The sequence below is a fragment of the Hyperolius riggenbachi genome, chromosome 3 (genome assembly GCF_040937935.1).
Source record: "Hyperolius riggenbachi isolate aHypRig1 chromosome 3, aHypRig1.pri, whole genome shotgun sequence".
NCBI lineage: Eukaryota > Metazoa > Chordata > Amphibia > Anura > Hyperoliidae > Hyperolius > Hyperolius riggenbachi.
Genome location: NC_090648.1, coordinates 8276967 through 8295897, shown reverse-complemented (window position 1 = coordinate 8295897; position 18931 = coordinate 8276967). Strand labels below are relative to the sequence as shown.

Here is an 18931-nt window from a genome sequence, read left to right as displayed (position 1 = left end):
ACTGCAGCAATTCTTACACTATTAATGGTAGGGTTCTCAAACTTTGCACAATTGGTCACTGGGTGACTGAGATTAATATTCAGAAAAGAGGGTGGAGCCTACAAAAGCCAATCAAAATCCACCTATTAATCTTTAAGGGGAATATTTAATTGATGCCATTCTTGCACTGTTAATCACCTGTACCTGGTACAGTTGGCCATTGGGTGATTGGGGTTCAAATTCAGAAAAGGGGTGGAGCCACAGCCAATCAGATTTATTTTATTTCAATGCAAATAATTGATGCCAAAGACCTCAAAGCTCACAAACTTGGTCATTAAGTAATTTTGTGTTTGGGTTAGAAAAAGTGGGCGGAGCTAGCACCAGCCAAATACATACCTGGGCAATGCCGAGTCTTCAGTGGGCAGAGACAAACACAAATTTCACTGGGAAATGTAAACTGCAGCCATTCTTACACTATTAATTGTGGGGTTCTAAAACTTTGCACAGTTGGTCACTGGGTGACTGGGATTAATATTCAGAAAAGTGGGTGGAGCCTACAAAAACCAATCACAATTCACCTATTGATTTTGAAGGCAAATATTTAATTGCTGCCATTTTTGCACTGTTAATGGCACAAGCCTCAAACCTGGTACAGTTGATCATTGGGTGACTGGGGTTAAATTTTTAGACAAGGGGTGGGGCTACAAACAGCGAATCAGATGTGTTTCATTTCAATGAAAATTATTCATGCCAAAGACCACAAATCTCACAAACTTGGTCATTGACTGTTGACAATTGTGTGTTAGGGTTAGAAAAAGTGGCCACAGCCAACAGCAGCCAAATACATACCCGGGAAACATCAGGACATCAGTGGGTGGAGAAAAATAAAAATTTAACTGCCAGAATGTAAACTGCAGCCATTCTTACACTGTCTGTCAATGGCAGGGTTCTTAAACTTTGCACAGTGGGTGACTGGGATTAATATTCAGAAAAGTAGGTGGAGCCTACAAAAGCTAATCAAAATTCACCTATTGATTTTCAAAGTAGTGGAGCCACAGCCAATTATTGATGCCAAAGACCGCAAAGCTCACAAACTAGGTAATTGTGTGTTAGGAGGATTAGAAAAAGTGGACAGAGCTAACACTAGCCAATTACATACCCGGGCAACGCCGGGCGACCAGCTAGTATATATATATATATATATATATATATATATATATATATATATATATATATATATATATAACCTGAAAGTGCTATGATACAATAAAACAATTACAAAAACAAGCCATAATAAAAAAGAGTGACTGGTATATTATGCTTTGGGAATAAAATAAATATTAGATAAATTAACAATTATTATTATTGTTAGTTATTAATGTAATAACCATTTAATAGATTTTTTTTTCTAGGACCTTGTTTAGGCTATCAGGATGTAATGTTCTAATCATCTGTATCCAATACATCTCTCTTTTCTTTAATACTTCAAGAGCATTCTCACGTATGTGTTGAAAAGTTTCTATGGGAGTGACTATGGCCTCAATTCACTAAGCTTTATCAAACACTTTATCGAACGATTGATAATTTACCTCATGAGTAAAATCTAATTTTGAATTCACTAAGGTGTTATAGATTTATTGAACGTTTTATCGATAAAACATTTGATAAATATATAACACGTTAGTGAGTACAAAATTAGATTTTATTCATGAGGTAAATTATCAGACGTTCGATAAAGTGTTCGATAAAGCATAGTGAATTGAGGCCAAGAAGTTCTGTCGGATCTTGATTGTGAGCAATCTTAAAGTGACCTGACACTGTAAAAAAGGGGTACCCTTTAACTATATTGCGCTTATGTTGACCAACCCAACTTCTTAGGGGTTGTATGGGACGGCCAACATATTGCGAGTGACAAGGGCAGGATAATACATAAACAACATGTGTAGTATGGCATTGGCAACTTATATGTTGAATGATGGAATATCGTATTTTTGTAGTAATGGACATAAAATGGTCGGTTAGGGATATGAATGGGCAAGCTAGGCACTTCGGGCTCTGACAAGGAAAGGAGCCCAGTGTTGTGCATGATCTTGGTATAATATTGGAGGTCAATTTCAGGCAAATAGGTGCAAGTAAATTACACAAATTTAGTGCTCTCTTGTAAGTGCCTAGCCACTATTAGGTCTATTAGGTAGAATGACACGGAAAGTGGGGTCTAGTTGGAGAATTTCCCATCTATTTTGAAGAATCTTTTCGATGGCCGTATGTTTATTTATTCCTATATCTAGTAATGAATCTTGGAATGTTGTGGTCGTGAAGGGATGTATTATCTGACTGTGTATTAATAATGCCTGCTTAGGTCAAAGGATTTTGGGCTCTAAAACAGGTATTTTCTTTCAATTAACTTATGTGTCAAAATATGAGATCGTGTTTTTTATTTAATTGGCTGTATGGAGTGTTATGGGTTCATGGTTTGAGGTGAGAACTATGAAAATGGATGTAGTTACTGGCGTCTACTGGTTTAAAGAATGTCCTAGTTTTCATTTTATTGTGGTCAATGAACAGAGCACAAATAAGATCTAGAAAATCTAAAGTAGTTATACTGTGTTGTGAAGTGAGTTAAAGTCCTGGTTTGTTGGTGTTCAAAAATGTATAAAATCTGGAATGAGCTCTGCACTCCCCTTGCAAATAAAAATACAATCATTGATATATATTTTATATAATACAGTGTGTTATGAAAATTGGTTATTATGGTTGAATTTAGTAAATTCTAGGTAACCCATAGCCAGTTTAGCATAGCTAGGGGCAAAACTGCTGCCCATAGCTGTTCCAGATGTTTGGTTGTAGTTGTAGTCATTGAATGTAAAAACATTGTGCAGTAGAATTAATTCTGTGCATTGGATTAGAACGGTTTTCTGTTTCTGTAGCATCATATCGTCTAAAGCAAAAATAAAAATTGTATGGCTTCTAGGTCAAACTGACGGGGGATGTTGGTATAAAGGGCAGTGACATCACAGGAGAGCCACAGGTAATCAAGTTGTCATTGAATAGAATTCAAAACAATGCTTGAAAAAATGAGGCCTGCCACACTTTCTGGCTCTTCATCCAGTATGCTGCCGTAAGCCTGGCTCCTGACGTCAGCCCTGACGTCAGCCCTGGTACATAAGCTATCCTTTCCGTCATTTATCCCTTCAGGACACACTTACGCAAGCCTGGTTCCCAGCACAAGTGGGACACTAGTGCAATCACTGGCAGCCCGTGTGGGTCCCCAAGCACCACCTAATAGGCGAGATCTTTCCACATAGGGCTAGCCCAACCTTTATACACATGTCACAGTGTGCACTCTACTGCTCTTATGTCTTTTCATAGATGTACTGTGTCACACAGGAAGCAGCACCTATCCACCATACACACTCACACATCACTGTCTAGAGGTTACAACCCTAGAACACCCTTCTTTTTTACCACAAGATGGCAACAGTTCATCATTTCTAGTTTAACATATAAACCTGAACGCTTGCAAACAACTGGGACTCTCTATATTTGCTTCTGTTTGATATTTATGTACAGAGTGCTTTCCATTTATTCTATTTTACCTTATTTTATTTTTTATAATTTTTGTTTCCTACAATGTCACCTGATATAAGGATAGTCCTAACATTTGCCTTGCGGGCCACCCGAGACATCAGCTGATGTGAGTTACATCAGATTGGCTACAATCAGTGTCAGTAGCCCGGCTGTATTATGGACAGCTGAGCCTCCTCGGCAGACTACGCATCTGCCGCTCCTCTATAGCGGCTCTCCACCCCTGCCTTTCCCAAACATGGCGGTCACAGCCTCTGTTATACTGCGCATGCACCGCCCCTTCACATCATTGCGGGATGTCCATGGACGTCCCACTTGTTGTTGCCTTTGCCCTGCTCTGTAGCGGCGTGGACCTCCGCGTCATTATACCCGCTCCGATCGTCCTGTCCCCGCCGGCTATATACGCTATAGCAGCATAGAGAGTGATAGCTATATATATATACGCTATAGCAGCAAAGAGAGTGATAGTAGCGGCTGGGAACGCGGAAAATCAGCCGCGTTCCCAGCCTGTCGGTGGCTGTCGCCGAACCGGAAGTAGCCACCGGCGGGGACAGGACGATCGGAGCGGGGCTGCGAGGGCACCATCCAGCTTCGGGGGGCTGAGGGATGCCCCAGATGAGTAAATGTCATTTTTTTTTCTTGCCTTAAGTATTCCTTTAATGGCAGGGTTCTCAAACTTTGCACAGTTGGTTACTGGGTGACTGGGATTAATAATCAGAAAAGTGTGTGGAGCCTAAAAAAGCCAATCAAAATCCGTCTGTTGATTTTTGAAGGGGAATATTTAAATTGCTGCCATTCTGAAACTGTTAATGGCACAAGCCTCACACCTGGTACAGTTGGTCATTGGGTCACTGAGGTTCAAATTCAGAAAAGGGGTGAAGCCACAAACAGCCAATCAGATTTGTTTCATTTCACTGGGAAAATACAAATTATTGATGGCAAGGACCCCGCAGCTCATAAACTTGGTAATTGAGTGACTGTGCTATAGCAGCATAGAGAGTGATAGCAGCGGCTGGGAACGCGGAAAATCAGCCGCGTTCCCAGCCTGTCGGCGGCTGTCGCCGAACCGGAAGTAGCCGCCGGCAGGGACAGGTCGATCGGAGCGGGGCTGCGAGGGCACCATCCAGCTTCGGGGGGCTGAGGGATGCCCCAGGTGAGTAAATGTCATTTTTTTTTTGCCTTAAGTATTCCTTTAACAGTGAAGCAGCTGCAGTTTACATTTTCACAGGAATGTTTGTTTTTGACTCCACCCACTTTTTGTAACTTTGACACATATTCACTCAATGACCAAGTTTGTGAGCTTTTGGGTTCCTGGCATCAACATTGTGTGAATGGAAGCAGTTTATCCAGCAAATAAATCTGATTGGTTGCTTGTGGCTCTGTCTCTTTACTGAATTTGAACCCCAGTCACATAATGACTGACTGTAGCAGGTTTGAAGCCTCTGCCATTAACAGTGTAAGAATAGCATCAGGTTCAATATTCCCCTTGAAAATCAATAGGTACATTTTGATTGGCTATTGTGGGCACCACCTCTTTTCTGAATATTAATCCCAGTCACCAGTGACCAACTGTGCAAAGTTTGAGAACCCTGCCATTAACAGTGTAAGAATGGCTGCAGTTTATATTTTCCCATGTAAAAAGTTAGTTGTTTTTGGCTCCGTCCACTATTTCTAACCTTGACATACAGTCACTCAATGACCAAGTTTATGAGCTGTGGGGTCTTTGGCATTAATAAGTTGCATTTTCCAATTGAAATTAAACAAATCTGATTGGCTGTTTGTGGCCCACCCCCTTTTCAGAATTCAAACCCCAGTCTCCCAGTGACTGACTGTACCAGATTTGAGGCCTCTGCCATTAAGAAAGTAAGAATGGCAGCAATGTAAATATCCCCACTGAAAATCAATAGGTACATTTTTATTGGCTGTTGTAGGCTCCACCCACTTTCTTGAATATTAATCTCAATCATCCAGTGACCAACTGTGTCAAGTTTGAGAACGAAAAATTACAAGGAATGAGAATTGGCTCCTGGGTGCATACTAAAACTTCTATTTATTAATCAAAAAACCACACACATATACAAAAATTTTTGGGGGAAAAACACTAGATAAAGACTATACAGATACAAACATAAATTTAAAAATGTGTCATCCAACACCATTTATGACCTTGCGGAGGCTGCAGTCCTCCAAAAACACAAAGTCACTAATATTAATGTCCACATAGACTGGTTAATTGAAAAGAGCAAAAGAGCATAATAGCAGCAGATTATATTGCACGTCTCCCCAGAGCTGAAATGAGCAGTTAGCAGCAATAAAGCAGAGCGTAGAGAAATCCACACGTGTTAGTGGCAGCTGACATGCTTAGCAATAGTTGATGTATTAGTAAAGCCCAGCATGATATCAAGGATCAAAGAATGATTCCAGATCTCCAGCAGATCAAAAGCAGTATTATCATCCAAAGCAAGCTGTCTCAAAGTTCCTCTATATAGTCTCCAAAATCCCACTCGCAGATTGGAAATTGAGGACAAGCAGCTAATGACACTAGGTTACACAAGACCCAGAGCAGTCCTTTGGAAAGGTTATATCAATAGAAGCATGCTGAGTAGTATGTTCACAAACATTCATCTCCACATAGGTCCCATAGGCTCCGCATGTAGTTCTTAGCGCTGGGATAAAGTGAACAAACAGTCCAATCAGCTATAGTTACCAGTCCTTTGCGGTGCAGATCATAAAATAAGGTGATAAATAGATGACACAGGCGCCAAAATTCACGACATGTTTCGCTGGCCACTCTGTCAGCCTCTTCAGGTGATAGCGCCAAGGACAAGTTGTCCTTGGCTGCGAGTGGGATTTTGGAGACTATATAGAGGAACTTTGAGACAACTTGCTTTGGATGATAATACTGCTTTTGATCTGCTGGAGATCTGGAATCATTCTTCGATCCTTGATATCATGCTGGGCTTTACTAATACATCAACTATTGCTAAGCATGTCAGCTGCCACTAAGACGTGTGGATTTCTCTACGCTCTGCTTTATTGCTGCTAACTGCTCATTTCGGCTCTGGGGAGACGTGCAATATAATCTGCTGCTATTATGCTCTTTTGCTCTTTTCAATTAACCAGTCTATGTGGACATTAATATTAGTGACTTTGTGTTTTTGGAGGACCGCAGCCTCCACCAGGTCATAAATGGTGTTGGATCACACATTTTTAAATTTATGTTTGTATCTGTATAGTCTTTATCTAGTGTTTTTCCCCCCAAAAAATGTTGTATATGTGTGTGGTTTTTAGATTAATAAATAGAAGTTTTAGTATGCACCCAGGAGCCAATTCTCATTCCTTGTAATTTTTCGTATTTAACCTCGTTGGCATGGTGCATACTTGAAACATGTTTTAGGTTCATTAATTAGGTGTATGAACTGTATTATTTGACTCTTTTTTTCTCCACAGTTTCCCATTTTGTGCAATAGTGGAACATCAAGTTTGAGAACCCTGCCAATAACAGAATGGCTGAAATCAATCTATTAAATCTGATTGGCTGGTATAGGCCCCAACCCCTTTAGTGAATTTGGACTCCAGTCACCCAATGACTGACTGTATCAGTTTTGAGGCCTCTGCCATTAAGAGTGTAAGAATGGTAGCAGTTTAAATATTCCCCTTGAAAATCAATAAGTGAAGTTTGATTGGCTGCTGTAGGCTCCACCCACTGAATCTTCATCTCATTCACCAAGTGACCAAGTGTGGCAAATTTGAAAGCCCTGCCAGTAACAGTGTAAGAATGGCTGCAGTTTACATTTTCCCATTTAAAATGAATGGCAGAAATGTGATTGGCTGTTTGATGCTCCACCCACTTTTCCTGGATTTGTAACCTCGGTCACCAAGTGACCATCTGTGCCAAGTGTGGGGACTCTGGCTTGATTACTGTGAGAATGGCAGCCTTTTACATTATTTCCATTGACATGAATGGGTGAAATCTGATTTGCTGTTTGTAGCTCCACCCAGTTGTGCAAGGGGGGGGGGGCACAAGACCCCCAGAACATATCATCCCAGGTAGTAAGGGATCTGTATAGCAAGTTTCATTCAAATCAGTCAAGCCGTTTTTGAGTGATCGCGGCACATACACACACATACACACATACATACATACATACATACATACATACATACATACATACATACATACATACATACACACATACATACATACATACACACATACATACATACATACATACACACATACATACATACATACATACACACATACATACATACATACATACACACATACATACATACATACATACATACATACATACATACATACATACATACATACACACATACATACATACATACACACATACATACATACATACATACACACATACATACATACATACATACACACATACATACATACATACATACACACATACATACATACATACATACACACATACATACATACATACATACACACATACATACATACATACATACACACATACATACATACATACATACACACATACATACATACATACACACATACATACATACATACACACATACATACATACATACATACACACATACATACATACATACATACACACATACATACATACATACATACACACATACATACATACATACATACACACATACATACATACATACATACATACATACATACATACACACATACACACATACATACACACACACATACACACATACATACACACATACATACATACATACATACACACATACATACATACATACATACACACATACATACATACATACATACATACATACATACATACATACATACACACATACATACATACATACATACACACATACATACATACATACATACACACATACATACATACATACACACACACATACATACATACATACATACACACATACGATTTTATATATATAGATTGGGTTTGCTACCTATTAATATCTACATCAGGCATGTTGTATTTGTTTCCACACAATACAGACAGACAAAAGTAACTTATCAATGATCACTGCGTCCCCATCCATCTTCCACTTTTCTAATGGGTTCTGTGTTTTATATACTGGCCCAGGGGTTCCATAGGTAAGAGCATTTGCTCCCTGTATAGCCTGATTAGTGATCATAGACCAGAGAAAAACACTTGCAATAAGTTTGCTGTGAATAAAATACAATTTGCTGATTAAACTGACTTGTGTGAGTTTACTATGGGAGGTAAGTCCGGCACTGCCACACCTTTTACATAGTTTTTAAACATTTTACTCTACGATTGTTGCCTTTGTTGTATTGTTTGTTTTACATTGCATTCAAAGTCCACCCTTTGGTGGACGGGGACACCCCATCTTCTTTCCAGTCTACAGAGAGTGGCTTTTTAGCCCGAGTGGGGTTGGGCCTAATCTCTCTACCTGTGACTACAGTGGTTGCCTTGGTGGCAACCCATGTTTGTGAGTAAAAAGTCTTACTATTTAAGATTGTTGTGAAAATCTAACAAACTACACCCTCAGAGGCTCTCGGTCTTCCCTTTTTTTTTTTTTTTTTTTTACAAGACTTGAGATGTTGGCATTGCTGAGTTGCTGAAGGTCCCATCTTCTCCTGCAGGATGGACTTGCTCTGTATAAGCACAGCAGGCGAGGAAGATTAGCGAATAGCAAGCTGAGCTGTTATCTGAGGTTTGGCTCCTCCCACGTTTATGAGCAGTGCCCCCTCCCCAGTGGTAGCTATCAGTCAGAGTTTGGGTCATAGCTTGGGTAGAGGCTGCAGACAAGACTTGAGATGTTGGCATTGTTGAGTTGCTGAAGGCCCCAGATTCTCCTGCAGGATGGACTTGCTCTGTATAAGCACAGCGGGCGAGGAAGATTAGCAAATAGCAGGCTGAGCTGTTATCTGAGGTTTGGCTCCTCCCACATTTATGAGCAGTGCCCCCTCCCCCATACATGTGCACCCCCTCTTATAGCAGGATGACCAGTGTTAGCTATCAGTCAGAGTTTGGGTCATGGCTTGGGTAGAGGCTGCAGACAAGACTTGAGATGTTGGCATTGCTGAGTTGATGAAGGCCCCAGCTTCTCCTGCAGGATAGACTTGCTCTGTATAAGCACAGCGGGCGAGGAAGATTAGCGAATAGCGGGCTGAGCTGTTATCTGAGGTTTGCCTCCTGCAGACTAATATAATCTCTTCTCACAGACATACTGCTGACTCTCAGAACAGTGAAGATCATTCCAACCAGTCCCACTCCTCATCTCAGCACAGTCTTCTCCTCCTCCGAGACCATGGTCTTTCCAGTTATCAGGCTGACCAGGCCTCCAGAACCTACGAGAATGAAGCAGCATTAATCACTGGACCGAGAACATTAATGTGTACAATTTATCAATAGTGGTACTTTATCAGCAGTTTCTGAGGGTGGGACATCTGCTGGTACTTTGGGGTGGGGCCAAGAAAAAGAGCCCTGGAGTATTCTTCAGTAAATAGATGACAATAGGGATCTAGAACAGCTATTGTAATAAAGCAGGTCATTTGGATGTGATCAGCAGCTGTTGCAACTTGGTGCCACTGTAGATCGCATTGCAAACTTGCAGCTATGTTGTACCGGGGGCTACTTTGAGTGTGGGTGGTTGGCCATAATATAGCTGAGCACACAGCAGAGTAATGATATCAGCTAAACTGTTTCTGGACTCTTTAGTCTTGGGACTAAAAGGTTAGTGTGAGGAGATAGGAGCAGGGTTCAATTATAACAACACCAAGCAAAGAAAATATGATTGCAAAGCATGAAGATGTGGAGGATAGTGTTAGAGATGGAGAGGGAGGAGATTAGTGTTAGATGTGGAGATGGGGGTGGTGTGAGGGGGGAGGGGGTAAGGAGGGGGATAGTGTTAGATGTGGAAGGGGGGAGGATAGTGCTAGGAGTGGAGAGGGGGGAGGATAGTGCTAGGAGTGGAGAGGGGGGAGGATAGTGCTAGGAGTGGAGAGGGGGGAGGATAGTGCTAGGAGTGGAGAGGGGGGAGGATAGTGCTAGGAGTGGAGAGGGGGGAGGATAGTGTTAGGAGTGGAGGGGGAGGATAGCGTTAGATGTAGAGAGGGGGAGGATAATGTTAGATGTGGAGAGGAGGAGGAGTAGTGTTAGATGTGGAAGGGGGGAGGATAGTGCTAGGAGTGGAGGGGGGGGATAGTGTTAGGAGTGGAAAGGGGGGAGGATAGTGCTAGGAGTGGAGAGGGGGGAGGATAGTGTTAGGAGTGGAGAGGGAGGAGGATAGTGTCACAGACCGCTAGGCCGGTCTGCGGATGGGGTAAATCGATCAGCGTCAGAAATCCTCTTACACGGTCATTTGTTCATCACGAAGGGTAACCCGCATTCGCAATTTGATGAACTGACTCGCGAAGGGAGCGTTCTGATACCAACCGAATCACTCCACACACATATACAATTCAAAGATCTGCCACCAAGCGAGTTACACAGCCCGCTACTGTAATTTTACTAGGACTTCGAGAACACTTTAGTAACCCCTAGCAGTATGCAAGAATCTGGGCCAGATCGTTATGTCTGGGCCGGGTTCTCGCATACGGGTTATAAATGTATACTTCTATTAAACACAGGGTAGCGAGTTCAGGAGAATAGGTACGATTGTGTATGTTCAGCAACAGGTCATAACCGCTAAACGATTTTTAAACGTTTAATAACACAAATGCATTACATACAGTTATATACACCTATTAACATATAAAACACAGAGCTTAAAAATAAAAGGAATAAAACAGAAAGTTCTTACTTAGTTAGCTGAGCAGTCCATTTGAATCATGAAGAAAATAGTCCAGTTTAAACGTAGGCATTCAGCTTAAAAGTCCTTTGTACACAACATGCGCCCGGTTCTTCCGTGAGCACATGTCTGGACTTCCCTAGTCGATGTAAATTGAAGAACTGGGTGGAGTTCCTTGCAAACGCTTTTTACTGACCAGAGTTTTGGGGCGGTCACTACCTGGAAAGTAGGTGTGTTGGAGGCAGGGTTACCTCCTGGCAAGTCAGGTTACCACCCACAGACTTGGAGCAAGGAATGTACCAATTATTAATAATTTGTGTAATTCCGCCCCAGATGGGTGCATCGCAGATCCGAGACCATATTCATAAGCAGCATGCGACTCTGTATTAAATGAGACTATACACGCCTAGTCTAACGAATTTGCTCTACGCATGCCGGATAAAGCGGTTTCTCAATTGATTCCTGATAGCTAGAGAAGGATAATTCATGTGAATTATAGACCTGTTTCCTAGGTATCAGGAAATGTAATTTTGGTCTTGCTGTGACAAACCTATTTTGAATTATTAATAAGTTAACGTTCCCTTTGTGTGAAGCTATACGCTTGGAGGGAAATTTTGAATCTCAACCAGTTTGAGCTGGTTTTCCTTTTGGGGAAAGATGAGCTATGTACCAAATGCTGCTCCCCAGGTGGTCTGGCTACTTGTGAAATTCTTTCCTGACACAGGATGTGGGGGAGGTTACTGTACTCAGTAAGAGAGAGGGAAATTGACATTTATTGTGCATTTACCCAAGACTGACAGGGACTGCGCACGACTATTGCGAAAATCGATGGCGCTTACGCGCACGACTTTCGTAATATTCGTCACATCTCTCCCCTACCAGACGGACGCACAGAGTGGGTCTGCATGACCCGCTCTACGCGGCGCTTAGCTACTGAACGGGTTCTCGACTTCTTATCTGACTGCCCGTTAGACAACTCACCAGAAGCATAAGGCCTCATGGTCCGGTGTGTCCCAGTGTCCGCTTTGCAGACGGTGCGATGCACACCAACAGGCTTACCGCTAAAGGCCTGGCTGGGTTTGCGTAGCGCTTCCTGTCAGGGAGAGAGTCGCTGGCTGACATCCGGGTCACTTCCTGACTCTCGGGTGTCAGCCTGCGAATCTGGAAGCAGCGTGGCATACCCCTGCTCTAACTGACTACACCTTGGCACAACATTTTGGTCAGCACAACCTAGGTGGACATTAGAGTACATTTTAAAAAACGAATTAGCCTTTACCTGGGTGGCGAGGCTTGCCCCTTCTCCAGGAAGGATAGAGGGTGGACCTGTGGGCAGTTTTGCACTGGGTTGCTTCTGCAAGGGGAAGACCTGCAAGGGTGAGACAGGGAAGGAACGGCCTGTCTCCACCAGCTGTTTGTTAACAGCAGACAATGGTGGAGCACTCTGGCTGTCATAGCAGGAGGGGAGGTCTAGGCCCCCAGCTGCCTGCTCTGACACCTGGCCTGCTTCCACTGCCCTGGACGGATATGACCCAGGCAAAACAAGACTGTTACCTCTTAGATTAGAGACTGTCACATTTAAACATACATCATTTTTAGCACTGTGAGATTCAGCATGAAAGCTATTAGCAACATCTGGTACAACATTAACATCACAGTTACGTTCATTTTTCACATCATGTACACAGGTATCTGGAACAACAGTGACAGGTTTAGAATCAGACAAACCGTGATTAGCCAGCTGTCCATTAGAAACAGGTACCGCTTCCTTGCCTCCTTCCCTAGGAGGGCTAGGTACCATTACCCTTGCTGCCTCCCTCTGTCCCACCCCAAGCTTGTACAGTACCTGAGTGGGTCCAGACTGGCAATCTGGGGTGTTGATCACAGGTTCATAAAAGGATCGTAGGGTGCCAAGATCGGTGCCCAACAGCACAGGCACTGGGATGTCATCTGTCACCCCCACAACTTTTGACTGGCGGCCCCTTCCCCAATCGAGAACAACACGAGCTTTGGCGATGCGTGCGTGTGTGCCACCAACTCCCAAAAGTGTGACACGCTCATTAGGCAGGAAATTCTCCCTGGCTACAAGATGAGAGCGAACCAAGGTAAGCTCTGCGCCTGTGTCGCGGAAACCAACAGCGATCTGGTCGTTAACTTCCACGACTTGATGATTTCCGGAAAGTCGAGGATTTGCTGCTCCCATGACGAGGTAGGCGTGTGCAGTAGAGGATGCGCTAGCCACTTCTGCGCTAGGCTCTGGAGACGGCGTCCTCACCTCGGGGCAGGCAGACTTGAGGTGTCCTCGCTGTCCACAGTGGTAACACTTCGGAACATATGTGGCATCAGGCGGGTGAGTAGCAGGGGCAGCATCCGGCCTCTGTGGCTGTGGGACCCGATTCCCACGGTTAGCAGGGGGAGGAGAGCTGGGTTGCATAGGTCTCCCCCCTTTCCAGCTCTGGGCTGGAGGTTTGCGGCTGTCCGGCACACGGGTGGCCACAAAAGTGTCTGCAAGTTCTGCGGCAGTTTTGGCGGAGTCCGGCTTCCGCTCCAAGACAAACTGCCGGACATCTGGAGTGCAGCAGTTCAGCAACTGCTCCTGTACGATGAGGTCCTCCAGACCTTGGTGAGAGTCTTTTTTGAGGCCCCGCGACCACTGCCGGAACACGGTCAGCAGGCGACTCTCCAGGTCGGTGTAAGAGTCGGTGTGGCCTTTCTGCAGGGAGCGAAACTTTTTGCGATAGACCTCTGGGGTCAGCTGGTATTTGGCGATAATTGCAGCTTTTATCGCCTCATAGTCATTGTCCTTGTCAGCGGGTAAGTCCACAAACGCCTCAAGCGCTTTGTCCCGCAAGTTGGGTGTCAGATATCTCGCCCACTGCTCCTGGGGCAGATGATGCTGACGACAAGTCTTTTCAAATGAGTGTAAATAAGTGTCCGGGTCAGTTCCCTTCTCCATTTCTGGGAACTTAAATTTGGGAGTCCCAAATGGGCCTGCTGTGGGCCGGGGTTCCAGAGCACTTTGCGAGGGATTTTGGCCTTGCGCTCGCAGTTTGGCCATTTCAAGGTCATGTCTGCGTGCGGCTTCTCTCTCCTCTCTTTCCGCTACTTGCTCAGCCCGCCACCGGCGTTCTGAAGATTCCCGTTCAGCCTGGCGTTCTGCGCGGTCAGCATTTTCTCTGACAATCTGCATGTACAGCTCAGGATTTGTCTCCAACAGCCTTTGTAATCCAGGTTGCATTCCAGCATCAGGAACACAGAACAGGTTGGCATGGGCGGGCTCCTGCCGGCCACCATGCTCCTCAGCAGTTACAGCGACCGGTTCAGACGCGGTCCCGTTTTCCTCTGGGTCTGGAAGTGGGTTGCTTTGCTCCAACCGCTCACTTTCCTCTGCCCCAGTTACAGCACCGTCTGAACCAGGAGTGTGCTCTCCCAGCATCTGCTCCGGCTGGGTATTCAGTCGCAACAAGTCCTCAATCAATTGCGCTTTCTTTTTTCTATAAGTCACAATGCCTTTTTCTTCACACAAGTTCACTAGGTCTGCCACTGCCATTTTCTTGTATCTTGCTGCAGCCATTTTTGCCAAATAAAAGATAGGATAGGAAAAGAGATTGGGGGGGAACTCTGTGCTACACGTTTAGTCTATATAAATGGTAATGCACCGGTTATCAACCACAGATTTTTGATCTGTTCTGGCAGGTTAATCAAATAACGTTGCCGTTGATGTTCTGAACATACACAAATCCCAAAAAGCTGCCAAACAAATGTCACAGACCGCTAGGCCGGTCTGCGGATGGGGTAAATCGATCAGCGTCAGAAATCCTCTTACACGGTCATTTGTTCATCACGAAGGGTAACCCGCATTCGCAATTTGATGAACTGACTCGCGAAGGGAGCGTTCTGATACCAACCGAATCACTCCACACACATATACAATTCAAAGATCTGCCACCAAGCGAGTTACACAGCCCGCTACTGTAATTTTACTAGGACTTCGAGAACACTTTAGTAACCCCTAGCAGTATGCAAGAATCTGGGCCAGATCGTTATGTCTGGGCCGGGTTCTCGCATACGGGTTATAAATGTATACTTCTATTAAACACAGGGTAGCGAGTTCAGGAGAATAGGTACGATTGTGTATGTTCAGCAACAGGTCATAACCGCTAAACGATTTTTAAACGTTTAATAACACAAATGCATTACATACAGTTATATACACCTATTAACATATAAAACACAGAGCTTAAAAATAAAAGGAATAAAACAGAAAGTTCTTACTTAGTTAGCTGAGCAGTCCATTTGAATCATGAAGAAAATAGTCCAGTTTAAACGTAGGCATTCAGCTTAAAAGTCCTTTGTACACAACATGCGCCCGGTTCTTCCGTGAGCACATGTCTGGACTTCCCTAGTCGATGTAAATTGAAGAACTGGGTGGAGTTCCTTGCAAACGCTTTTTACTGACCAGAGTTTTGGGGCGGTCACTACCTGGAAAGTAGGTGTGTTGGAGGCAGGGTTACCTCCTGGCAAGTCAGGTTACCACCCACAGACTTGGAGCAAGGAATGTACCAATTATTAATAATTTGTGTAATTCCGCCCCAGATGGGTGCATCGCAGATCCGAGACCATATTCATAAGCAGCATGCGACTCTGTATTAAATGAGACTATACACGCCTAGTCTAACGAATTTGCTCTACGCATGCCGGATAAAGCGGTTTCTCAATTGATTCCTGATAGCTAGAGAAGGATAATTCATGTGAATTATAGACCTGTTTCCTAGGTATCAGGAAATGTAATTTTGGTCTTGCTGTGACAAACCTATTTTGAATTATTAATAAGTTAACGTTCCCTTTGTGTGAAGCTATACGCTTGGAGGGAAATTTTGAATCTCAACCAGTTTGAGCTGGTTTTCCTTTTGGGGAAAGATGAGCTATGTACCAAATGCTGCTCCCCAGGTGGTCTGGCTACTTGTGAAATTCTTTCCTGACACAGGATGTGGGGGAGGTTACTGTACTCAGTAAGAGAGAGGGAAATTGACATTTATTGTGCATTTACCCAAGACTGACAGGGACTGCGCACGACTATTGCGAAAATCGATGGCGCTTACGCGCACGACTTTCGTAATATTCGTCACAGATAGTGCTAGGAGTGGAGAGGGGGGAGGATAGTGCTAGGAGTGGAGAGGGGGGAGGATAGTGCTAGGAGTGGAGAGGGGGGAGGATAGTGCTAGGAGTGGAGAGGGGGGAGGATAGTGCTAGGATTGGAGGGGGGGATAGTGTTAGGAGTGGAGAGGGGGGAGGATAGTGCTAGGAGTGGAGAGGGGGGAGGATAGTGTTAGGAGTGGAGAGGGGGGAGGATAGTGTTAGGAGTGGAGAGGGGGGAGGATAGTGCTAGGAGTGGAGAGGGGGGAGGATAGTGCTAGGAGTGGAGAGGGGGGAGGATAGTGCTAGGAGTGGAGAGGGGGGAGGATAGTGCTAGGAGTGGAGAGGGGGGAGGATAGTGCTAGGAGTGGAGAGGGGGGAGGATAGTGTTAGGAGTGGAGGGGGAGGATAGCGTTAGATGTAGAGAGGGGGAGGATATTGTTAGATGTGGAGAGGAGGAGGAGTAGTGTTAGATGTGGAAGGGGGGAGGATAGTGCTAGGAGTGGAGGGGGGGGGATAGTGTTAGGAGTGGAGAGGGGGGAGGATAGTGCTAGGAGTGGAGAGGGGGGAGGATAGTGTTAGGAGTGGAGGGAGGAGGATAGTGTTAGGAGTGGAGAGGAGGGAGGGTTGTGTTAGATGTGGACAGGGGAAGGAAGATTAGTGTTAACATGTGGATGGTGTGGGAGGTTAGTGTAAGATGTGGAGAGGGGGGAGCATAGTGTTATGAGTGGAGAGGGGGGAGCATAGTGTTATGAGTGGAGAGGGGGGAGCATAGTGTTATGAGTGGAGAGGGGGGAGGATAGATGTGGAGAGGGGGGGGGGGGGGGTAGTGTAATAGTGTAAGGAGATAGAAGACAATAGAATGAGAGAGCCGAGAGATATAACTAACATAACAACTACAATCTTGCACCCAAACCACTTATGGCACCCATATTATAAAGGCCAGTTATTTCCCCTTCAGTTAGCTGCAGAGATTCTATAGCCACTGAGACATATCTGAGCTGGAGCCGTGTGAAAGAACCATTACTGACATTTACAAATCTGTAATTACATACCCAGAAAACAATGTGTCTGTAAGTGACACGCCTCCCAGCAGTGTATACTCACCTCCTCCCTGCAGTGGTGCAACTGCTACTCCTAGGGCCTCCCATCAAAGCTTTGATTGGCCGCTTCAATGTTCAGTTCAATGTAGCCCCCCCCCCTTCAATCCCAGCTGAGTGCCCAGCTGCTGAGGGGTCCTGTACAAAATTTTTCACCATGATGCCCCGCCCATAACAAGTGTCCAAAACACCTACTTTAACAGGAGGTTGGCACTGGAGGTTGGAAGAGTAATTAGATGCTTTCCTACCAACCATAAGCCACAAACCTCCCCCAACCCCATGTGGATATCATGCTGCAGTCTCTGGTCACAGCTCTGCTCTCCATGAGCCAGATTCACTAAATTTCCGTAAAGCTACATAGCACAGGGAGAACACAGCATCTTTACCATCAGGTGCGCAGAGTGTATAGCACGAGTTGCGTAATTAGGGCAAACTGCGTTACCTAGGTAACATATGCATTACTGGGGTAATACAAACTACATAGACAGCGTAAGTAATGTTTAAATTGCAGTGCAGTCCCAGCACAAGGTAACTTTACCAATATTCAGTGAATATGGCCCCAGAACAGAAGCCTGCATTGTGTGATCTCTACATGGGAGATACCAGCAGGGTCCGGCAGGGACACTGAGGGATCTGGGAGGAGGTGAATATACACAATTCTTCCCTCTGGGTGCAGACCAGACACCAGCTCTCATATTTAGGATACAATATAGAAAGAGAATACAGAATAGTATATGTGGGGACATGTTATGTGGGGTAAGATGACATTTGGGGGGCGGTGCCTTACTTTGGGGAGGAGTCATAAGAGGTCCCATCCACCCACTTCCAAGCTCCATCCTGATCCGTCAGGCCAATCCATATAGCTTTCCCTTTTGTATACTGATGCATAAAATCCTTTGAAAAGAAAAAAACAGGATGATTACATACATTGTGACATAGAAATAATTTATAATCACTGTATTGTCTATGGCTGTTATACTCTGCTAAGCTGAAGAAAAGTTCCCTGATGAGGAATACCAGAGCCAAATTTAAGCAAAGCCTACAAAGGCCCGGACCTCGGGCAGAAGGAGGGCTGGGGTGGCCCAACAAGCAGGTAGTGAACCCTGCCCACAGTGATGCTCAGATACCTCCAATCACGAATTAGAGTGATCACAAATTTGACTCCGCCCACTTACGAATTGACTCGTGATCAGGAATAGAAAGTGATATCCAACTCGAATGCAGTTTTGAGTCTAATAACTGCATGTAATCATGAATCATGAGTCGTGATTTGTGATTAAAAACCCGCCAACGGTTAATAGCAAAGCCCCCTTGCCAGATATGTTAAGAACAGTGGGAACAAGAAG

At 44.4% G+C, this 18931-nt stretch overlaps 1 protein-coding gene across 1 annotated transcript in view; it reads right to left on the bottom strand.

Moving 5' to 3' along the window:
* Positions 1 to 9528: 9528 nt before the first annotated feature.
* LOC137561142 (C-type lectin domain family 10 member A-like) overlaps positions 9529 to 18931 on the bottom strand; it is a 102104-nt gene continuing 92701 nt past the window's right edge. The window contains exons 17-18 of the mRNA XM_068272404.1: positions 18373 to 18479; positions 9529 to 9910 (exon numbers count right to left, since the gene is read on the bottom strand). Of these exons, the coding sequence (XP_068128505.1) occupies positions 9763 to 9910; positions 18373 to 18479 (255 nt within the window). The 3' untranslated portion in view covers positions 9529 to 9762. The remainder of the gene's footprint in view (positions 9911 to 18372; positions 18480 to 18931) is intronic.